General features: G+C 42.3%; 1 protein-coding gene across 1 annotated transcript in view; it reads left to right on the plus strand.

Annotated features, from left to right (window-relative positions):
• Positions 1 to 24,854, plus strand: part of cubn (cubilin (intrinsic factor-cobalamin receptor)) — a 374,618-nt gene that overhangs the window by 194,620 nt on the left and 155,144 nt on the right. The window contains exons 35-44 of the mRNA XM_078200308.1: positions 5,148 to 5,276; positions 8,097 to 8,229; positions 8,394 to 8,599; positions 11,065 to 11,246; positions 13,214 to 13,415; positions 14,897 to 15,094; positions 16,872 to 17,018; positions 18,213 to 18,403; positions 20,498 to 20,681; positions 23,329 to 23,503. Coding sequence (XP_078056434.1) covers positions 5,148 to 5,276; positions 8,097 to 8,229; positions 8,394 to 8,599; positions 11,065 to 11,246; positions 13,214 to 13,415; positions 14,897 to 15,094; positions 16,872 to 17,018; positions 18,213 to 18,403; positions 20,498 to 20,681; positions 23,329 to 23,503 — 1,747 coding nt within the window. The remainder of the gene's footprint in view (positions 1 to 5,147; positions 5,277 to 8,096; positions 8,230 to 8,393; positions 8,600 to 11,064; positions 11,247 to 13,213; positions 13,416 to 14,896; positions 15,095 to 16,871; positions 17,019 to 18,212; positions 18,404 to 20,497; positions 20,682 to 23,328; positions 23,504 to 24,854) is intronic.

The raw sequence follows: 24,854 nt of genomic DNA on the forward strand, positions 1-24,854 counted from the left end.
TAATAAACATTTTTTGCCATCATATGGAAAATCTTCAAACAGGAAGAACTGTAAAGAGATAAGCCTTTGTGAAAAATATTTAAAACATAATGAAGTCTTCCCTTTTATTCTTTTCACCACTCTTGCTCCTTTCACCTAATTAAAGCATTTGTAACTTTTCCAAGCTCTGCAAAAGATCATTGACCTGAAATGTTGGGCTGGATTTTTCCCTCCTTGCACTGAGCGTGTCAGGAAGCTTAAGTTACAGTTGTGCAGGATTGCCACTTTAAACTTGCCAGCCAAATCATGAAGGACGCCATTTCCCCCAGAGAGGAATTGTGGCAAATTGCAACCTGAAGTGATGTCGGCATTGCTATTTGAAGGTTTGTTGCAGATGTAACTTTCCCTGAAGTGGGTACTTCCATTGGAATGGTGGGTTCCTGGAGCCTATGGAACAATGCCCAGTAACTCAATTCATGAACCATGGAAGAAAAGTGCTTTTGAGTTGCGAGCCTTTTGAATGGTAAATTTAAAAGATCTTGACAGCTTCAAATGTCATAATGTATGATGATTTAAGTATGTTTTTAATGTAATGATTGATTATCGGGCTCAGTAAAGCATTTAAATGGCAATGCCAATATCACTTGAGGTGAGACTCATGTTGCAATGGGTAACTGTTGTCATGCACTAAAGTACTTTATCCAATGAATGAACTCCTCTTCTGCATTCATCAACACTGAAAATCTGTATGAAATTGATCATTAGGATACTGGTTTGAGTTTTAAAGTGATTTGTAAATTTCAAAGTTCAGACTTTGAAAAATAACTGAGCAGTTGCCAGACCACTCTGATTGAAACTCCATTCAACCTTTAAAAATGTATTATTTATTTATTATTATTGTCACAAGGAGGCTTACATTAACACTGCAATGAAGTTACTGTGAAAATCCCCGAGTTGGCACACTCCTGCACCTGTTCGGGTGCACTGAGGGAGAGTTTAGCATGGCCAATGCACCTAATCAGCACGTCTTTTGGACTGTGGGAGTGTGGTAAACCACTGTTAGCTTATTGCCTGTGTGTGTGACATGCCTGGACACATCCCTGCTGGCCCTACCGGAGACTCCTCCCCCCCTGGTCCAGGTATAAAGGCGACTGCTCCCCACCTCCCTGCCTCAGTCTGGACCAGTTCATCGGCATGGGTGTGCTCCTAGTCTTTTGCTAATAAAAGCCTATTTGTTCTTGCATACAAACTAGTCTTTGCTCGATTGATGGTGCATCAATTTTATTAGCAAAAGTTTTGGGATGGAGCAGATACTAAAACCCGACAAACTTGAACTGGACCCTCAAGCTGTGGGAGCCTCGAACAGCTTTGATCACTGGCTGCGCTGTTTTGAAAATTTCCTCACCTCCTCCTCCGTCGTCCGGACCGAAACCGACAAGCTACACGTGCTCCACGCCCGGGTAAGTGATCAAGTATTCTCAATGATTAGAGACGCTGAAACTTACAAGGATGCGATCGAACTTTTAAAAGGCCAGTACAACAAACAGTCTAATGAAATCTATGCCAGACATCTTCAGGCTACTCGCAGACAACAGCCAGGAGAATCGGGTGATCAATTCCTGCGTGCGTTGTGAGCACTTGGCAGGGCCTGCAACTGCAAGACCGTAACAGCCGCCCAAAACACTGAGGACTTAATCAGAGATGCCTATGACACGGGTATCAGGTCAAACTATATCTGACAACGACTGCTGGAACAGGGTGGGCTGGACCTACAAAAGACTGTGGCGCTTGCCGACTCGTTAGAGGTGGCCTTCCGTAATCTCGAGGCCTACACCCCCGACCACGGGAGCGCATCGTGGACACGGCGGCCGCCGCCACCTCTGTACTCAGGAGGGCCGCAGGCCTACGCCACGTTACGTCCCACCAATGACCCGACTGCTGCGGCAGTCTCCCGAGGCCCGAAGTGCTACTTCTGCAGCCTGGGGAAGCACCCCTGACAACGCTGCCCGGCGAAGGATACGATCTGCTCTGGGTGTGGAAAGATGGGCCATTACGTGAAGGTATGCAGAGCGAAATCGACCTCCAAGCCCAGTAGCATCGCGTGCGACCCGCGGGGGCAGCCATCTTGGTCGCCGGTAGCCACGTGTGAGATGTGCGGGCCGCCATCTTGGACAACATCAGCCACGTGTGGGCCGTGCAGGCTGCCATTTTGGACACCACCAGCCGCGTGTGGGCCGTGCAGGCCGCCATCTTGGACGCCATCAGCCGCGTGTGAGCCGTGCGGGCCGCCATCTTGGATGCCGTCAGCCGCGTGCGACTAATCGCAAAATCCAACGGTGGCTTCGATTACGCTGGACCAATCCAGGCCTCACCAACTCGCCAGGTCCATGATGGACATCGAGGTAAACGGTCGCATTACGAAATGTTTATTTGACTGTGGGAGTATGGAGAGCTTTATTCACCCGAACACAGTGAGTCGCTACGCCCTTTCAGTACTGCCAGTGAAGCAAACGATCTCCATGGCTTCAAAGTCCCACTTGGTGGATGTCCTCGGGTACTGCGTGGCGACCCTGACTGTACGGGGCACAGTGTACAAAGATTTCAGGCTCCTTGTGCTTCCACAACTCTGCGCTGCCGTACTCCTGGGACCAGATTTCCTGAGTCACCTTAAGAGTGTCACCATGGAGTATGATGGGCCTTTTCCCCCGCTCTCCGTTTGCAATCAGCAGTTCTTAGATCATCCACCTCACACCACCTGCAGCCTCTCGACCCTTAAAGTCGCCCCTCCCTCACTGTTTGAAAATCTCACCCCCGATTGCAAGCCCATCGCCACCAAGAGCAGATGGTACAGTGCTGGAGACAGAGCTTTTATCAGGTCCGAAGTACAATGGCTCCGAGGGGAGGGGATCATTGAGGCCAGTACCAGCCCCTGGAGAGCCCAAGTAGTAGTTGTTAAAACTGGGGAGAAACATCGCATGGTCATTGACTACAGTCAGACCATTAACCGATACACGCAGCTGGATGCGTACCCCCTTCCCCGCATATCTGACATGGTTAATCAGATTGTGCAATATCGGGTGTTCTCCACCATCGACTTAAAATCTACATACCACCAGCTCCCTATCCACCCGGAGGACTGCCAATATACTGCCTTCGAGGCGGATGGCCGCCTCTATCACTTCCTTAGGGTCCCCTTCGGTGTCACCAACGGGGTCTCGGTTTTCCAGCGTGAGATGGACCGAATGGTAGACCAGAATGGGCTGCGGGCCACCTTCCCGTACCTGGATAATGTCACCATCTGCGGCCATGATCAGCAGGACCACGACGCCAACCTCCACAAATTCCTCCACACTGCCACACTCCTAAATCTGACCTATTATAAGGAGAAGTGCGTATTCCGTACACACCGCCTCGCCATCCTTGGTTGTGTTGTGGAAAACGGGGTCATCGGTCCCGATCCTGACCGCATGCGTCCCCTCCTGGAACTCCCCCTCCCCACCAGCTTCAAAGCACTGAGGAGATGCCTGGGCTTCTTCTCGCATTACGCCCAGTGGGTCCCCAATGCAGACATGGGGAGAATGTGCAGACTCCGCACAGACAGTGATGCAAGCTGGGGATCATACCCGTGTCCCTGGTGCTGTGAGGCAGCAGTGCTAACCACTGTGCCACTTTAGCGAGAAAGGACTGCTTTCCTTTGTGAGTTACACAGACAGATATAGAAGGGTACTGTCTCTCATCAAAGAATCAGATCCTGCAGCCATATCAGGATTCTGGCAGATTCATCTTGGTTGGTAAGAGGAGAAGAATCATGGGAACAGGCTTTATTGCTGGTAATTGATTGAATAAATTCTCCAAAAACTGAGGAAAGCACCTGTGGATGGTCACTCGAAGTTACTGTTCGGTGAAATGGGAATATGGGAATCCACTGGAAGCTGGGAGCAATCATGAACTATTTACTGTAAGGACTGCAATCCTGTGAAAAGAACAATGTGTGCTCAGTATAAAAGGGGAATGTTCCTTTCAGTAGTTTAAAATAGTATCAAAAGGAAACTAGTGCCTCCAAAAGCAAACTAAGTACTTCACCAAAAATGTTTTAATCATTTGTTAACAGTTTTAAAACATGAAATCCTGTCGTGTCATTGTTTCAACTATCATCTGGAAGTCAGAATGTCTTTTTCAAGGTTATAGATATCTAGGGCAGTGCTTCCCAAACTTTTTTCCACAGGGACCCCAATGTGAGGCTTTGAAATTGCCATGGTCCCTCAATGAGAAGTGTGAGGGTGTGTTTTGGGGAAGGCACAGTAAGAAGTTTCACAACACCAAGTTCAAGTCCAACAGGTTTATTTGGTAGCACGAGCTTTTGGAGCGTTGCTCCGGAGAGGGGGCATGATAGAGGAGTATGGAGGGGGGTCGGGGTGGGGGGCGGCGGTGTTGGAGGGTGGGAGACCTGTGAGAACTGGAGAGGGAGACCTTAGAGGAGAGGGGCAGAGTTTTTAATCTTTACATATTTTAAAACTCTGCTTTCCAGTTGGTTTTCTGGAGCAGGAATCATGCACTGGCAATTGAGGCTGTGCCACCATCAAAAAAATGTGGAATTTAAAGGGACCCTCGCAGCTGTTCACATTCAGTCAGAGCGCTGTGGCAGCCATTGGGACTGCTGTCCTTGGAGAGAAGAAGGCTTAGAGGAGACTTGATAGAAATGTTCAAAACCATGAGGGAGCTGGATGGGGTAGATAGGAAGAAACTGTTCCTGCTTGTGAAAGGATCAAGAATGAGAGGGCACAGATTTAAAGCGATTTACAAAAGAAGCAAATGTGATGTGAGAAAAAGCTTTTTGACAGAATGAGTCATTCGGGTCTGGAATGCACTGCCTGGAAGTGTGGTGGAGCCAGGTTCAAAAGGGCATTGGATGATTATGTGACAGAAACAATGTGCAGGGGGCAGGGAGAAGGCCAGCGAATGGCACTGAGTCACAATGTTTATTCAGAGGCTGGGGCTGACCAATAGGCCAAATGGACTCCTTCTGTGCTGTAACAACTCTGTGATTGCTCTGCTGTACTGGGATCACATCAGTGTTAGTGTGTGATGTTTTCATATTGTATTGTATCCATGCTATTGTGCTTCAAGTAGCTTACTGTTGTGCTTTAACTTATTTCCATGATTTGTAGGTCGTTATTGTGGAGACGCAATCCCTCATCCCATCACATCATTCAGTAATGTCTTGTTTGTCAACTTCATATCCAACAATGCCAACTCATTCAAAGGTTACCGAGTGACTTATGCTGCATCCACATCAGGTAAAGCTATATTTATATAACTTCAAAAACTCAGACAAGAAAGATCATGCAGAGCAAACTTCAGTTTTGAGAAGTAGTTACCGGTCATTGAAGCTAATTGCAAAGAGTCTTCTGTATTATCTTAGCTTTCAGATAGTTCACTATCCAACTGTTTAATTGGATATTTCCTTAGTGAGGCAGTGTTAGTAAAAGGGCACAGCAACATGGAAATTCATAGCGTACAATGGAGCAATTGGAACAGAGAAACAGATATAGGAAGCACTGGAAAATGAATTAAGCCTCTTTTCACATTGAAACTTTTAGACAAATGGGGGTGGCGGTGGGGCGGGGACGGGGGTGCTGGTGACAGGTGCAAGGATTACAGTGCCCCACTAAATCCAGCTCTATGACTCTACTATGTCTCGCAGTCTGTCATACCTTAAATTTGTTCAAAAGCCAAATGAAGTTTCTGAGTCCTGCGATTTCAATGAAGGATAGTTCTCTTTAACATTGTGGGTAGTACCGATCTTCACAATGACCCACAGTATATGAGTTGATTATCCCTGCAGATCGACAGGGACTTCCAACATGTACTGTTCCTTCAGGGTGCCAGGGAGTTTACGTTTTTGAACTGATTCTCTCCCGAAGATTGAACCTGCCAATATTCCAGTGCTTCTGTATCCTCTGCATTGTTAGATCTATTGTACTATTGCAATATACCCATCAATGACCACTACATCTATGTTCTGTACTCTTCACTTCTTTTCCTTTGTGTTGCTACATTATTAAAGCTACTTGAGGTGATTTCCATTAACGCGGCTGTGGCAGCACTGATTTCCATCTATCTTTTTGGTCTGTTGCATCAAATCTGAATCTACTTAGAGGTTGAAATGAATGCCAAAAGCAGCCCAATTAGTTCTAGGTCTGATCTGTGTGGCTATAAATACTGCATATTTGGGATTCCCCTCTGTGCTCCCACACAAATTCACAACAAAGAATGAGGCAAAATTTAAGCAGTGGAGTCGATGGTAATTTTGCAAAATTAGCTGGATTAATCCTTACCCCAGTCCACTAAGACTGCCACCGGCCTCCTCTTCTCACACACACCACGTGTTAATACCTACATGGAGACAAGGCAAGGATTGCCAGAGAAATCCCCCCCTCCCATCCGCCCCCGACCTTGCCCTTGTCCTGTGCACCCTCTTACCTGCTATACTTCTGCTGATTTATTGCCATGAACAATGTGACAATATCTATGCTGACATTTCCTCTGTGAAACTTGAGGTCTTCTTCAATTCTTGTCCTCATCACCTGGCCAAAGCCTTCAATAGGACACCTGTTCAAAGCTTCAGCAGACTTTGAGATCCTTTACCAGCTGCTATGATACTGCAGCAATGCCCCTTCTGCAGCATCGTACGTTTTCCTTTCCATATACAGCTAGTCTTCCTCTCGGCAGTAAGAGTGCAGCTTGCAACCAGCTGTGCGTCATAAGTAAGCCCCAGCAAAGGGAAACATGCTGAGGGTTGGAATGGATTCAGAGGCGGGCGGAAATCCCACCTCAGCAGAAATCTTTCCTGAAGAGGATAATTCTGGTCCATTAATTACTTCAGCAAGGCCTTAATGGTCAAAAGTCAGATTTTGTTTTCACTTGTCAAAAGTCTGAAGGTTATCAAGTATTCCAATAGGACTTTCTACTGATGCTCCAAAGCTATTTGCATTTATCTCCTTTTATTAAAAATCAATGAAGTCATGATAGGTGCCTTTGTGTCAGTCTGTAAACAACTGGATATTATTATTTTTATTCATTGCTGGGATGTGGACATCACTGGATAGACCAACATTTATTGCCCATCCCTAGTTGCCCTTCAGAAGGTGGTGGTGAGCTGCCTTTTTGAACTGCTGTAGTCCCTGAGGTGTAGGTACACTGTTGTTAAGGATGAAATTCCAGGATTTTGACCCAGCAACAATGAAGGAACAGTGATACATTTCCAAGTCAGGATTTTGAGTGACTTGCAGGGAAACTTCCAGGTGTTGGTGTTCCCAGTTATTTGCTGCTCTTGTCCTTCTAGATGGTAGTGTCCTTCTAGAGTTTGAAAGGTGCTGTCTAAGGAACCTTGGTGAGTTCTTGCAGTGCATCTTGTAGATGGTTCACACAGCAGCCAATGTTCGTTGGTGATGGATGGATTGAATGTTTGTGGAATGGGTAGCAACCAAACAGGCTGTTTTAGCCTGGATGGTTTCAAACTTTTTGAGTGTTGATTGAACTAAACTCATCCAGACAAGAAGTATTTTATTAAACTCCTGACTTGCGCTTTGTAGAGGGTGGGCAGGTACTGGTCAGGAATCAGGAGTTACTTGTTGCAGGATTCCCAAACTTTGACCTCTCTTGTAGCCACAGTATTTATATGGCTGGTCCAGTTCAGTTTCTGGTCAGCAGTAACCCCCAGGATGTTGATAGTGACATGGAAGTCAGTGACAGTACCATCATTAAATGTCATGGGACGATGGTTAGATGCTCTCTTGTTGGAGACGGCCATTGCCTGACATTTGTGTGGCAATTATCAGCTGATAAAGACATGAATGGGAAGGAAATTTTCGGACAATAATTGAGAAGATTAAATTCTGGTTTAGGGAACATTTAATGGTTACACGAGGTATGATTTGTTTAACAAATACATGAAACTTGTTAGTTTAATTTGGCAATCGGTACAATTGTATATAGCTATACAGTACATTGGAAAATATGGATTGAAGCGAGTAAGTAAATTTAACAATGTATTATTAACAATATTGACACTGAACCATACTTACTAATTTTTTGCACTATTATTCCGTTCACAGCATGTGGTGGCATGTATCACATGGAGACAGGAGCATTCAATAGTCCCAACTATCCTGATGAATCTCCACCAAACTATGAGTGTGTCTGGTATATCATCAGCTCACCCGGTAACCGTGTCCAACTATCCTTCATGTAATTAACGTTTACATAATTCATGTTTTACACTAATGCCTGAAGAATACATTTCCTTTGATTAAAACATCATTTTTCCTTTAAATGTTTAGTTTGGATCTCTCCTGTATTATTAGATAACTCATTGAATTAATTTTGTCATCAACTCTGTTTACGTTGAACAGAACATTTGATATGCCGTTTACTTTATCCTGTTCCTCGGATTACCTTGAAATTCGAGAAGGGAACGCCACTGGACACCTGATCGGACGTTACTGTAACAGTTCTTTACCTGCAAATTACACGTCAATAATGGGACATATCTTATGGGTGAAATTTGTTTCTGATGCGTCAGCACCTGGTGGTAGATTCAGGGCCATTTTTTCTCATTGTAAGTAATGGATTTCGAACACGATATTTGTCACATGCTTTGAACTTAAACATTTTGCAGATATGAAGGATGAATTGCTTTGCTTGTTCTGTCAAACAACATTATAAGTGGAACTTTCCCGTCCTGCCTGCCACGGGAATCGTAATGGGCGGGACACGCCCAATGCAAAGGTCTGTTGACCTCGGGCGGGATTTTCAGGCCTTGGGGTCGCAAAGTCCCGCCCTGTAAATCTGATTACTTTCAGAGAACATTTTGAACAAAATGGTGATGGTGTAGGAGGACAATTGTCCTATCATACTCCATCAACTCTGGAAAACTACTCATTTTGTCTCATTCCCTTGCTTTTTCCCTGTACTATTTTACATTTTTGTTTTGCAGATACTTATGATAAAAATACATTTGCAATATCATTATCTATGATTTTGTGATGTGTAGGAGCCAAAGCAATTCTTAACCAATTGTCGTCTTTTTGGACAAGCAATCTCCATTCCATTTTCCAGCAACTAGTTGCCAAATGATGTATTGTTAATCAACAAATAACTTTGGCCAGAGGGGGAAAAAAATACATCAGATGTTTCCGAAAAATCTTGAATGCTGAATTATATTTACAGTACCAGGGCTGCCATTTATATCACTAATCATTTAAATGATTAAGTAAAAACCTCAAATTAAAACAATGCTTTAATACTTCTATTAAGGTCCCAATCCCTGAAACTTCTGTATAAAATAGTTTGAATATCAGGGGCAGGATTCTTCGATCTCATCCATTCCCGTCCTGCTGCCAGTGAGAATGGAGGATTTGGTGCTCAGCCAAAACTTCATTCACTGCAGCAGCACTGGAGAATCCCAGCCGCAGGCAAGATTGGAGGCTTTCGATGAGGATTTCAGCAGTCACTTCATTACAATATAGGGAGAGTACAAGCAAAAATTCCACTAAAATAGCTGAAGCACAAAGAAATGTCTTTGCTGGTGGCTTTTGTAAGAAACCTAAAAGAAAATCATGAGGGTAGCTAAATGAATTTAATCTGTGATGTGACTGAGCACTTGGGTATGTACGAAATGTTCAAGGAGAGTCGTAGATTGATCATTGCTGATTGGTTTAGCTGATCTTTTGCTTATGAGACCACTGGCATGATGGATAGCGGGATTGCTGTGGATGTTATTTATATGAATTTCCAAGAGACAATTCAGAAGTCTGTGCACATGAAGTTATTAGGAAAAACAAAAGCAGACAGAATTATGGATAAGCTTGTAACACAATCAATAATGGTTTAGAATATGGGAAATAGAATGAAAAAGGGAACATTTTCTGAATGGTGAAATGTGAGAAGTGGTGTTCACCAGGGACCTGTTGTGAGACCTCCATTGTTCATCCTTTATCAGTGACTTGAATGAAAGAATAAGAGTTGTATATTACAATTTGCATTTGAGATCAACAACTGGATTTTTCTGGAAGATTTTCAGGAAGATTCTGGGGACATGTAAAATTGGCAAGCAGAACCCAGCTGTAGAAGGACTGCCCCCATTTCCAACAGTTTCAATGTTTGTCCATGGGACAAAAGGGAGGTGCATGATCTTAACAGGAGGGAAACCAAAACTCAGCAGGGCTGTTGCTGATGTAAATGCTCTTGAGGGTGAATATCATCTAGAGAATTGTCATGATGTAAATTTGTTTTAAACCACTCTGCTCTTTAAACTTAGAAAAAACACATTGCAGCTGTCACTACAAGCTAAAAAATCTTCTGCTGGACTGCTGTAATTGACAGACCAACTGCTGCAGGTTAAAAACAAAGATCTGGTTATTCAGTTTCAATTGTGTTCTTTGTTGATATTTCCCCAAGGGCTATAATAATGTCATTCTGAATGCTTGGCTGAGTTTCAAAAGCTTTAATTATCTCAGTTGGGCTGAAGGGTGGTTCTGAGTTTACAGTTTAATTGATTGGTTGAAGAGTCTCTTAAAGGATTAGATTACTTTGAGCATGGTCTGAATTGAAATGTATTTGATTTTATAAGAGATTGACCACTTGAGATTTAAAAACTTTGAAAGGATGCTATGAAAGGGAATATCTTTCACTATTAAGTGTGTAGGATTTGGAGCTTTATTCATTTGTTAGAAGTTTTAATGTTACTGCTATACTTAACTTACTGTACAATTGTCATTCCATATCACATGTAAAGAGTCAGCCGATAGTATGAAATAGCACCTTTGTTTATTTGGATATTTTTGCATTTAATATATTTGTACATTTTACGATATTTATACAACTTAAAGGTCTGATAACATTAGCAGCTGGACTGATCAATAAAACTAAATTATAAGCTGATAACATGAACATTAGGCTCATTGATTTTAAGCTGAATTTTATACCTGGTTTGCAAATAGATTTTAAAAAAACTATTTGTTATTATTGTAAACCGACCAGATGTGAATGTAAGTAGCTTGAGCTAAAATTTGTTTGTTTCAGTATATGGCAATGAGATTGTGGGATTCCAAGGACAAATTACATCTCCACTATGGCCATTGCATTATCCACACAATGTCAACTACCACTGGACAATTACTGTTCCTGCATCCCATATCATTCATATCAGAATACTGGAGTTGGATACTGATGCAATGCATAATTGCAGATTTGATAAATTAACGGTGAGTAATTCTTGATTCTCAGGAAGGCTTTGGTGAACATGGTGAATATATTTGATTTGATTTCACGTGTTTTATTTTGAATTCTATTTGAAAGCCACAGTACAATTGTAACACCTTTGGCAACTCTTTCCATAGGCCGCGTTATATCACTTATGCCCACACATCTTTCTCTGAACCACTTAATGCATTACAGAGAAAAGCCTAATATCACATGATGTAAATACATGTGGTAAATTTATCATACAAATCAATTATATATTCAATTCCAATAATAATCCCAGTGCTCCAGTAAATTAGAAATAATTGGGCTTTGCCAGTGGCAATAACCAATGTTCTTTAAACTGTAGATATGCGCAGCCATGCAGCAACCTGAAAGTTACTGTGCAAGCCTTGTTCTGGGTTAAATATTGCACCTGCTTGGCTATGTACATTTTTTTAAAAATTAGCGACCCACCAATAGAGAATTTTTACAGGGAACAGCAATATATTTTTTAACACTTAAACTAAAATATCAGCTGAGCAATTCGATTTGGTCTGAAAATTGGCGGGCAGGATGCAGAGACCTCAGTAACTGTCAGCACTATTGGGTGTGGGAAATTGGTCATTTCTAATGACTCATAATGACCAGCACCTCTTAAAGAGCAGGAGCAACTCGAATTAGGAAAAAAAGAAATCAGTGGAATGGAAGTCAATGGAGAAGAAAATTGGATAGGATGTAAACATGACCAATTCACAATCATCCATTTTGCATGATTACCCAAGAATAATTTCACCCCCTATATCAATAAGTGATAAAAATCCTATGTTCAGTGCGTGTTCAGCACGTCCTTTCGTTTGTCAAACTTCCCGTTGCCATGTTTTTTTCTGTCACATTTTCAGCATAACAATTTGTTGATTGACTCAAAGTGAAAAAGATATAGGAATACCAAGTGCTCAGCAAAGTACCAATAAAAACGATTAGAATATTGTGAAAATAACTGCGAGTGAATAATCAGTTAAGAGAAGCTATAATTAAAAATAATTTTAAAGAGACAAGATGAGTCACTTCAAATGTTTCTCAAAAAGAAATCTTGTATTTTTTCTTACTAAATTTAATGTATCTGAAGATAGTTAAAACAATGCTCACAGATCCAGAGTCACTTCTCACTCTGCTGTTAACTTTTGCTCCCTCAGTTCTGACAATGGCAACGATTCGCCACACCCCACATTTCATCATCAATCCTGGGAAATCTCATGTTTCCTCTCAACGGTGCCATACTGCTGCTTCTTTACAATGATTCAGAAGAATAGACATCAGGAATGAGATTAAAATTTTCCCCCAGTTGCTCACAGACTCAACTTTCAAGTCTAAGGAAAACAGGCCGAGTTTTATTAAGGTTTATTTATTAGTGTCATAAGTAGGCTTACATTAACACTGCAATGAAGTTACTGTGAAAATGCTGTCATCGCCACACTCCAGTGCCTGTTTGGGTACACAGAGGGAGAATTTAGCATGGCCAATGCACCTAACCAGCACGTCTTTTAGAGTGAAGGAAGAAACTGGAGCACCTGGAGGAAACCCACACAGACATGAGGAGAATGTGCAGACTCTGCACAGATAGTGGCCCAAGCCGGGAATCGAACCCAAGTCCCTGGGGCTGTGAGGCAGCAGTGCTAATCTCTGTGCCACCATGCCATTGGGATGGTAATGGGCAGTATGAGAAATGAGAGTGAATTCCAGCCCGTAATCTTGTCTGAGGTGTCTTCAAGGTGATTAAACTCTTCTGATGATGACTGAAACAATGGGAAGTAGAAACATTTAGAAAATAGGAAACAAGTAGATACAGTTACCAAAAGAAAGACACAAGTTTTATTTTTATTTTTGTCCTAAAGCATTACTGTGGGAAATCGGCCCACATTTTGAGGAGTTTCCTTTAGCAATTGGGCTATGTGAGTAATATACTGTATTGTTCTGGTTCTGGTTTTAGTTTTATGATGGTCCTAATGTTTATGCAAGTCTTATTGGAAGATACTGCGGCTTTGAACTGCCACCAGCAGTGTCATCCACTGGAAGCACCCTGACGGTTCAGTTTATTAGTGACGACACTATAAATGGAAAAGGTTTCCTACTGGAATGGAATGCAGTGCAGAAAACTATTGACCCAACTGCAATACCAACTCTCCAACCAGGTATGTGGTTAAAAAACATAAAATGCGCAGCACACATGCATTTGTATTTAAAGAACAAAGAAAGAAGAAAAGTACAGCACAGGAACAGGCCCTTCAGCCCACCAAGCCTGTGCCGATCATGATGCCCTAACTAAACTAAAAAAAACCTTCTGCCCTTACTCGGTCCGAATCCCTCTATTCCCTCCCTATTCATGTACCCATCCAGATGCCTCTTAAATGTTGCTAATGTGCCCGCTTCCACCACCTCCTCTGGCAGCGCGTTCCAGGCACCCACCACTCTGTGCATGAAAAACTTTAGGGACTCGGGCAGCCAGTGGGCTACTCTAGGGCAGTCGTGAGACTATGAGCCTCTGTACAAGTTCTCCCTTGTTAATAAACACTTTTGATTTTCCTGATGAAGCATGCTTTTGATTTGATTTGATTTATTATTGTAACATGTGTTAGCATACAATGAAAAGTATTGTTTCTTGCGTGCTATACCGTTCATAGAGAAGGAAAGGAGAGGGTGCAGAATGTAGTGTTACAGTCATTGCTGGGAGTAGAGAAAGATCAACTTAATATGAGGTAGGTCCATTCCAAAGACTGATGGCAGCAGGGAAGAAGCTATTTTTGAGTCAGTTGGTACGTCACCTCTGACTTTTGTATCTTATTCCCAAACGGAAGAAGGTGAAAGAGAGAATGTCCAGGGTGCGAGGCGTCCTTGATTATGCCTGCTGCTTTTCTGAGGCAGTGGGATGTGTAGACAGAGTCAATGGATGAGAGGCTGGTTTGTGTGATGGACTGGGCTTCGTTCACGTCCCTCTGTAACTTCTATGAAGTGTGCATCATTACGCTGGTGTCACCAGTTGACTTGCCTGACCCCAGTGGAAGTGGCATCCACTGGTCTAGGCCGAGCAAGTTCAGCCTGGACTGCTTGAATTTGGGAATGTTATAAGCAACGGGGAAGGATTCTGTGTGTAAGTGAGCTGCTTGGATGCTCACAATTTCTTCTACCGGAGCATTCTAACACACCACTGTGCTGGCTGGTTACCACTGGAAGGGAGAAGGTGCACCCCCACACTGCCAAATGCCTATTCCTGCTCTATCCCCTCACCTAGTGAATATTGGCAGGGTAAGTGGCAGAGTTAGGTGATGGATGTGAACCCATTTTAAAAGGCTGGACAGCACCCACATCAAATTTCTCGGCTAAATAAGCTTTTTATATTTATTCATTCACATATTCAAGGTTGGTAGTATAATTGAGGCAACTGTCTCGGGAAGGGTACTGATCGAGACTGTGAGCAGTGGCAAGGAGAAAGAGGGCAGGGCAGTTAATATTGTGCGAAAGTGCTTTTTAAGATGCACTGATGGATGATTTTTAAGATAGCTTTTAAGGATCAATTAAAACAATTTGCACGTTTTGTAACCCTTTCGGTCTCCCAGAATTTTTGATTTCATTCACTGGTGGATGAACTGACAGCTGAAACGTGTTTGTGTTCCAGGTGCATGCGGTGGACTTGTCGTGACCGGGGATAGCCCCACCCTTCTTTTCTCACCAGGCTGGCCCAATAATTATGAAATACACTTGGACTGTTCTTGGGTCATCCGGGCACCACAGGCCACAGTGGAATTCCACATTCTGGCTCTAGATATTGAACCAAATAAGTTTTGTTACTACGATCATCTGGTCATCAGAGATGGTAATAATTAATTCAGTGTATTTCATATTGTGACCTTCATCCAAGAGTTAAAAAGAAACCTACAAGACCCTCAGTTCTTGGAAATTTAGGGATTCTTTGGGCTAGCCATTTTCTTTTTTAAAATTTTCACCTCATAGTGAAATAAACCCGACTTTTACAATAATAAAGCTACTCAATTATTTACTGCAAATCTAAAACTCTTTTGTCTAGTGGGTTCCCAGAAATTTGAAATTATCACAATGTTAGAGTCAATTGCTAAAGCTTCTTTGAATGCATTGCGCTGATCACTTTACGTGCAATGATACATTGTTAGTTTGATACACAGACTGCAGTGCAGTAATGAGTGAAATGGCACTCTGGATACATATATATATAATACACACGCATGACTATATATTCCAAAATCATATTGGGCTGATATAACAATATAACCTTCTTTATTTAAAAATTACCCTCTATATATCAATATAACTGCTCAAATAATTCACTATCTTATTATAAGTGTATAAACTGAAGACTGACAATCAATGTTTATAATTAAGCTCTCTTTTGTAGTTTGTTTTCTTTTCACTGCAGAAGGAGGCCATTCGGCACATTGAATCTGCACTGACTCTCTGAAAGAGCATCCCACACAGACTCTCCCCTCTGCCCTATCCCCGTAACCCCGCGCATTTACCACTACACATCTTTGGACACCAAGAGGCAAGTTAGCATAGCCAATCCACCTAATCTGCACTTCATTGTTTGAGCAGTACTTTTCCTCTAGTTTTGCATTATGATGCTGCATAATTTTTCTTCCAACCACTCGATACAATTATCTTCCACCAGTTTTTCTCACTTTGTGGTTCCCAGAATTTTGAAATAACCACACTCTGGGCCCGGATTTTCGTACCTCCATCCTTGTCTGAATGGAGGCTAAAGAGCTTTGAAATGGCAGGTGGGACCAAGTTCAAGGACTCCTGTCCCCATTCCCATACACTGCAATCTTTTCCAGTCCAGTGTAAGGGTGCGGGTAGCAAGCTCTCATGCAGCACCGCTGCCTTTGCTGGGTCCATTCCATTACAGAACTCCCAAAAATGTTGATGAAGTCAGGTCGGCTTTTGTAGTAGATTTGGTTCACGGATCTTCAAAGCAGTTGTGAACAATGGGGCATCCTAGTCTGGAGTCAGGAACCAAAAAAAGAAACAAGCGGGCATTCAGTGGTCACTTTGAAAACCATTGTCCCTCTCACCTCATAAAATTGTCAATCAAGCAAAAGCAGTGAAATTCTTATTGAAGAAGCCTGTAATCCTGTCCAAATAAGCACACAGGCAGTGAAAAAAACACTTAAAAGAAAGATTAACTCGTACAAGGTAATAAAGATGTCAGTTAAACAAAGCTCACTTTCTAAATAAATTCCTGACCGGCTGAGCCCATTAGTCATTCTTGATGTTCAGCCATGCATTCGTATTGAGGCTATCTGGCAAAATGAATGTCTGGCCATCTGTCAGCATGCTTCTGTGGATACAGTCCCTAGATAACTTCATTATGAGTGTGTGGGAAATAACAAATATTGAGCTAATCACAATTTGTTGCCCCCAGTTATGTGAGACTTTAAGCGTCAGGAGCCCACAGAACATGCCTGCCAAAGTCATCCCAGCAAAGTGGCGTATAGGTCTCCGGCGCAGCTTAAACTTTTAAAGTTTTAGAGACATAACACCATTGTCTTTGGCAGCTTTGAGATTCTGTCGATGAAAATGTGCACTTCAACAAAACTTACAGATCTCTTTCCCTTCAGGTGACAATGACCGTTCTCCAATACTTGCCACTTTGTGTGGCAGAGAATTACCTGGACCACTCCGATCCAGTGGTGATACAATGTTCATTCGATTCACATCTGACGAGGACAGCAATGGTGGTGGTTTCAATGCTTCTTACTATAAGAGTGAGTTGAAACTTTTAAGATATTTTGTTTTATGAATCTTTGTATATGGATGTCATATAATTCAAGATTGGTTAAGCCTTTTATGAATTGAGATACCAATGTGAATGGTCACGGTCCATAGTATAGAACAATACCGATGTTCCCAAAAATAAACATGTATTTGAGATCGTAATGGCCAGAATCCTGAGATTTTAAAACCTACAGGTTGAGGAAAGTAAAATGCTTTATTGACTTAAGATAATCATAATCTTACAGAAATTTATAATTTTTTAATAAAATTTCTTTAAAAATATGTAAACCTATATATAAAATCCAGTCATTCAAAACTGGAGCTATAAGGCAATTAAAATGCTAAATATTGGATGGTTGATTTTTTTTCTGATCAACGAGTGTCCCGTGTAGTAACTAAGATCAGCAATGTACCCATTTTTGAAAAGAGAATTGATGTTGGCAAGTAAGCGTTCTGAGTGGCAGATTCCATGTATGAGTGCTTGGCAGGTTTATACTTCATTTATCTGTGCTCTACGTTGAGGAAATCGATCTGTTCAAAGAGTGGCACAGTGGTTAGCACTGCTGCCTCACAGTGCCAAGGACCCGGTTTCAATTCCAGCCTTGGGTCACTGTCTGTATGGAGTTTGCACGTTCTCCCTGTGTCTGCGTGGGTTTCCTCTGGTGTTCCAGTTTCCTCCCACAGTCCAAAGATATGCAAATGAGGTGGACTGGCCATGCTAAGTTGCCCCTTCGTGTCCCAAATTGGCCACGTTAAATGTGTGAGATTACAGGAATAGGGTGGGGGAAAGGGCCTAGGTAAAATGTTCTGTTGGAGAGTCGGTGCAGAATTGATCAGGTGAATGGCCTCTTCTGCACTGTAGGGATTCTATGATTCTAATTGGATTACTTTTTGTGTGAAGATTGTCAACAAAAGAATATCACCAATTGGAATTTCTGCCTGTAGTCCTCCACATTTTCCTGTTAATTGTCTATTTGGGCTAGTGGCTCCTTTGTCAGAGGTTAGCAAGTTTCTTCTGTTTTCGCATGCATGTTTGGACATGGAGGGTAATGCTTTGCATTATGGCAAAGACAGATACTTGGCAAAAGATATGTCTCTAAAGCAAAGTACTACATTTTAAAATATGTTTAAGATGTTTTCTACATACTGTCTTTATAATAGTTGATATCTTTATCTTCTTTCAGCTTGTGGTGGTCGGTTCCATGCTGACCGTGGTGTTATTGCTTCACCCAACTATCCTCATGCATATGCACCAAATCTCAATTGCACTTGGCGTGTTGCTGTCACCAGCGGCTCCATCATAGCTATCCATTTCAATCAGACCTTCCAGCTTCAAAGTTCTGGCACAAATTGTGCTACTGGTGATTATTTAGAGGTAAGCAACTCTTTTGCCCTTTGCAACAGTGGAAGTTTTGTGAAGATTTGGCTTTTGATCTTACATTAAAAAGAATTAATTTGCATCTACATTGTACGTTTTGTGTTCACTGGATATTCCAAAGCATTTAACAGCCATTGATATATTGTTGACATAGCGTCACTGTTGTAATATAGTAAAATAAGATGATAGGTGTCAAGAAACATTTGCAATTACCACGAAGAGCGAGAGTCTACCCAGCTCCCCTTGATGTACAATAACATTACCATTATTGAATGTCCCACTATCAACTTCCTGAGAGGTTATAATTAATCAGAAATCTAACTGGATCAGCCAAATATTGCAACCACAAAAGCAGGCTCAGTGGCTTGGAACTCTGATTTTCCAATTTAGTCCAAAGCATAAACTCTACTCCCAGAAATTAGACTTTCTGTTCCATCATTCTTGATGTTTAGACATAAATTTACAGCCTATTCAGAGCTTGTGTTAATGCAGGAAATGCACTATATCTGGTCTTTTGTATGAGGGCGGAGGCAGTGTTGATTGATGGGCAGCTGATATTTTGATAGATCAAAGAAAGATCAACTAACTGAGGCAGGATTCTCCCACGTGTTTCTCGGTGGCGGGAGGCAGGGTGCCATTTGCTGGCGGTTGCATCCTCTGGTCCCGCTGCTGTCAATGGGATTGCTCATTGAAGCCACCCCACGCTGCTGGGAAACCTATGGGCAGGGCTGCACTGCTGGTGGGTCCAGAGAATCCTGCTGGCGTGAACAGCCAGAGAATCCCAGTCCTGATATCATTCGCATATCAAATTCCTCAATCTATCTTTTAAATTGAGCATCATCATGAGGCCATCAACAAACCCTAGCTCTAATACTTGCACTGTGATATTGGCCCCATCACTAACCTCCCTTTCTTCTCTAAAGTCCTTGAAAATGTTGTCACCTCCCAAATCCATCTCTGTCTTTTCCAGAACTCCATGTTTAAATCTATCCAACAGACTTCAGCCCTGCCACAGTACCAAAATGGCACTTACCAAAGTCCCAAGTGTCTTCCAATGTGATAGTGACAAAGGTAAACTATTCCTCTTTACGACTCCTGGCATGACTACAGCTCCTGACATGATCGACTACAACATCCTCTCTGATGCCTCTCCACTGTTGTCCAGCTCGGTAGGACTCGCCTGGCTCCATTTATAATTATCCAATTGCAGCCAGAATATCACTTGAGGTGGCTTCCCTTCTCACTTCAGTACCATTACCATGGTGCCACAGAAATATTTACTTTTGACCTCCCCCCCCCCCGTTATTTCTCATCTACATGCTGCCCATCAGTGAGATCATCCAAAGGAATAGCTTTATCCAGCATCAACTGTCTCCACATTTCAACTGTTGCTAAATTATCAACCTGCTTGTCTGATAGCCAGCCATGGATGAGCAGAAATTTCATCCAATTAAATAATGGAAATATTGAAGACATTGGGCAGAATTCTCCCTTGGAGGAGGTGGGAATATGGAGTGTTTTCTACCGTGGAAGCTGACAGGAAAGCACGCCATATCTTCTTACTGACCTCATTAATTACGCAACCGGGTGTTTTGCGCAGAGTTCCATGGCATGACATGCCTGATGGCGCATAATCTGCCATCATATCCAGGTGTCATATTGAAATGGTGCCCAGCGTCATTGATCCATGATTGAAGAAAGAAGATGGACCTCCTGAAAATGAAGATGGATCTCTGGAAACATTCTGAGGTCAAAGCATGGACCTCCTTAATGACACTGAATCTGGAAGATCCACCTGTAGAAGCTTTCGCTTCCCAATTGCTATGATGGGCTGAGGCAAGGGAGGTGGGGCGGGGGGGGGGGGGGGGGAGGGGGGGGCGGTGGGGGAGGGGTGGGAGGAGGGGCGGGGTGGGGGAGGGGGGGCGGGGGTGGGGCAGGGTGGGGGGGAGATGTTTGGGCAGTGATCGACTGGGCCGATGGGAGGAGTTCATTGTAATTCATTTTGGTTGTGTTTGTTCAAAGTTTAAATGTCTCCATGCTTATGACTTTTAGTTGAAGCTTATGATATTTTTCATTCTGTTTTCCATATAGTTAAGGAATGGAGCTGATGAGTCTTCCCCACCTTTGACCTCTCATGGAGGAAATGGACGCTATTGTGGTGAGAACCCTCCTTCCACCCTGCACACAACAGACAATCAGCTCCTTCTACGCTTCATTTCTGATGGAAATAATGAGGGCCAAGGATTTAAGTTGACTTATGAAGCTTCAAACCATGGTGAGTGTATGAGCGAGCATGTGAGATATGGAATTACCCACTTTAGTTACATCCATGGATGTTCTGTACATTACAGAGCCGGAAATTTATTTTCAAGTATTTTCAACTATTGGATTGATCATGATCCGTATTACATCCCAGAAACAGATGCAAATGTGGTATGGCAGAGCATGCAATGCAGAGGTGATCAGTCTATTTGGGATGTTCTACACCCCAGTAAAGACAGCTCTGTTACAGGAGGTAGAACTCCCATTCGGAATAAGGGAGCTGCCCCTTAAAATTATGGAACTAAGCATAGGGTGGCTACATGAAATTTCCCAATGTGCTGTTATACTAGTTTTGAAGTATAGTGTCCAAGAAACAGGCACAGTAAGGAGTCTAACAACACCAGGTTAAAGTCCAACAGGTTTATTCTAAGTAAACCTGTTGGACTTTAACCTGGTGTTGTTAGACTCCTTACTGTGTTTACCCCAGTCCAACGCCGGCATCTCCACATCAAGAAACAGGCATCCAGAGTTACAAGGAACAGTTTAATTTAATGAGAATTCAATATGAAGATATGTATTTTTAAGGTATTGCCAAACATTTGGAATTTAAAATGGTTTCCTAGTGGCACTGACATTTTACAAAGTGTGTATAGTGCAGAAACATGCTGTTTGGCCAACATGTCCAGGTTGGTGTTTAAGTGCTGCACGATTCTCCTCCTCTACTCCTTTTTCTCACCCTATCTTCCTATTCCTTTCCCTCACATTTGCTTGTATATCTTCCCCTTGTAAGTATCTATGCCATTGACTGCTCTCTGGGTACAGAAGTTCTTTTTGAATTTTTATTTGGTTTATTAGTCTTATTTAGATGGCTCCCAGTTTTGGTCTCTGCCACAAATAGAATCATCTTCTCCAAGTCTAACCTTTCTTAATTTTAAAGACGTCCATCAGGTCATCCCTAAGTGAGTGGGGGAAAGTTTAGGGGAGATGTGTGGGGAAAGTTTTTCACACAGAGGGTGGTGGGTGCCTGGAACCTACAGACAGCGGAGGTGGTGGAAGCAGGCACATTAACTTTGTTCTTAAATATAAGTGCTCCAGCCTGTTCAATTTTCCCTCCTGTATAATCTCTTGGTTCTGCTATTATTCTTGTAACTCTTGATTGCACCATCTCCAGTGCCTTTATAGATAAATTAAGTCATAGAATGGTTAAAGCACAGAAGAGAAAGAAGATCACTTGGCCTACCATTTTGTGCTGGCTTTCTGAAGGGACAATTCACCTAATTCCATTCCTCTGCCTTCTATCCTTGCCCTTGCACATTCTTCTTTTTACAGATAATAATCCAATTTCCTCTTAAACACCTCAGTTGAACCAGCTTCCACCACAGTCTCAGGAAGTGCTTGCCAAATCCTAACCCCTCACTTCATAAATACGTTTTTCCTCCTCATGTTGTCATTACTTCCTTTGCCAATTACCTTGAATTTTTGCAACCTGGTTTTCGATCCCTCCGCCAACAGGAATGGTTTCTCCATATCTACTCTGTCCAGATCCTTCACGATATTGAACACCTCTGTCAGGTCTCCCTTCAACTTTCTCTTCTTCAAGAAGAAAAGTCCCAACCTATGTATTTACGTAACCAAAGTTCCTCATCCCACCTGGAACTATTCTCATGTATCTATACTTCATTCTCACCTCTATCTTTTTTCATTGGAGGAAATTATAAACCAAAGTGAGGACCAATCATTATGGAAAACCTCTAACTTATCTTGTTTACAGGCCACTGTGCTCAAATGAGATGACCCCCTTTTGAGCAAGGACTGAATAAATTAATTCTAACAAAGACTGTAAACAAAGAGTGTAAAATAGCTGAGAAGCTGTGACCCTTATTGTGGCCTGTGTTGTATGACAGGGATTTATCAAAGTAATAATTTAACAAATTAACAACAGACGAACAAAAACGATATTGTCTGGACAAACAGAGGACAGTACATTTATTGACAAAACAGCACTTCATGCAGCACTGAAATGATGTAACTCAAGAACTGTTCGGAACTCCAGTGGGTAATGGATTGTTTTCTCCTTGTCAAGGGCTCTTTTCATTCCACTAAATCCTCCTGTGTAATATAATGGGCCAGCGGCTGGTGCTCTATAGATAACTTTGTGCTGAAAAAATGTGAAAAAGCTTTGAAGAAAATTGATGAAAGGATGTTTAAATGTACCTCTAAGTACTGGAGAATCTCTGAGAGAATTGCATGGATTACAGCTGTTATGGTTAAAATCCCTGTGTGGACCAGTGGAGTGAGCTGGAGGGGTGCTGGTGGGGTATGTGGGCAGTGAGGGTGGAGAACAAGCCAAACTTGCTATGTTTGTAATAAACATGCCAACAGAAGTGCATCTCCTCAATAAAGCTTTGAGATTTTTTGAAGTGTGGCCTTTTTACTAAAGCGTTTGAAAAACTTTGGCTTTTTACAGCTCTCCTCGTGCTAATTCATGTATAGGTGATTTCAGGCAGGTACTTCTGGAATATTTCTGAAGGCACAACAATTATATTGTGTATAATCTTTTTGTTAATTAGCATCTTCTTAAGTACATACTTATCCCAGCCTTGTGATTGATTTTCCTTCATTTTCAAGTCGACAATAATATCTCGTTTGTTGTTTTTTAGCCTGTGGTGGAACCATTTATGTTTCGGATTCTCTCCCTGTTGGGTATATTGCCTCCATAAACTACCCTGACAATTACCCACCAAACATAGATTGCATCTGGACCATCACTGTTCCAAACGGTGAAGCAGTTCAGCTTGATTTCAATGACCTATTCCACATTGAAATGGGTTCTGGGTAAGATCAATGTTTATGAATTTATTAACCTTATGTTTCATTCAGTCACTTTTATAATTTGCAATAAATGAATAATGTAAAATGTGATTTTTTAATGACTCATAAGTCCTTAGACTGATGTACGAACTTGAGCTGAATCAGGCTAAGGAAATGTACAGACTGGAACTTTAAGGTCCGGTTGGTGAAACATGCGATTGGATACGAAGCCCATTAAAAACAGTGATGACTTGCTGAAAGTACTGTCAAACTGGGGGAAGTGTTGAGTAAGCATTCACACCAATATTGTTTCTAATCTACCTAAACCACCTGCAGGCTGGTAGGATCTGTTGATCTAACAGAATTCGTAGAGAATGCAACAAAAGGATTTAAATCGGTTGTGCTTAAAGTTTATTTATTATTGACACAAGAAGGCTTAAATCAACACTGCAATGAAGTTGCTATGAAAATCCCCTAGTCACCACACTCTGGCACCTGTTTGGGTACACTGAGTGAGAATTTAGCATGGCCAATGTACTTAACCAACACCTCTTTCAGACTATGGGAGGAAACCGGAGCATCTGGGGGAAATCCACGCAAACATGGGGAGAATGTGTAAACTCCACACAGTCAGTGACCAAGACAGGAATTGAACCCAGGTCCCTGGAGGCATCAATGCTAACCACTTTGCCACCATGGGGATGCGATGGCCTAGTGGTATTATCGCTAGGCTATTAATCCAGAAACTCAGCTAATGTCCTGGGGACCCAGGTTCGAATTCCACCACAGCAGATGATGGAATTTGAATTCAATAAGAAAAAAAATCTGGAATTAAGAATTCTCGGAAAAAACCATCTGGTTCATTAATGTCCTTTAGGGAAGGAAATCTGCCGTCCTTACCCGGTCTGGCCTACATGTGACTCCAGAGCCACAGCAATGTGGTTGACTCTCATCTATCCTTGGGCAACTGGGGATGGCCAATAAGTGTTGGCCTGCCAACGATGCCCATGTCCCACGAATGAATAAAAAAAAGCCGTGCTGTCCCATTATGCAAATGCAAAATAGTAAATTTGACACTGCTCCAGGTGTCAATATGGGACAGAGGTTTAAAAATAGACAGTTTGAAATGCAATGATTAAAATGAAAGTAGTTCTGGGGGTCCTAGAAAAATCCCTGCAAGGAGTAAAAGCTAAGTCACTGCGACTGTCCAAGCAACATGACAAATCAACTAGTAAATCTAACAGGGTTCTAGAATACATAGCAAGAACCATATAATATGCATCTAAAGAGTGGCCTGTTTCAAACATGCAAATGACCCCAACCCCAAGCTTTGGGAAGGGACTACATCTTTGTAACTGGGCCACCAGATCTGCTC

This window comes from Mustelus asterias, chromosome 2 (genome assembly GCF_964213995.1).
Source record: "Mustelus asterias chromosome 2, sMusAst1.hap1.1, whole genome shotgun sequence".
Lineage (NCBI taxonomy): Eukaryota > Metazoa > Chordata > Chondrichthyes > Carcharhiniformes > Triakidae > Mustelus > Mustelus asterias.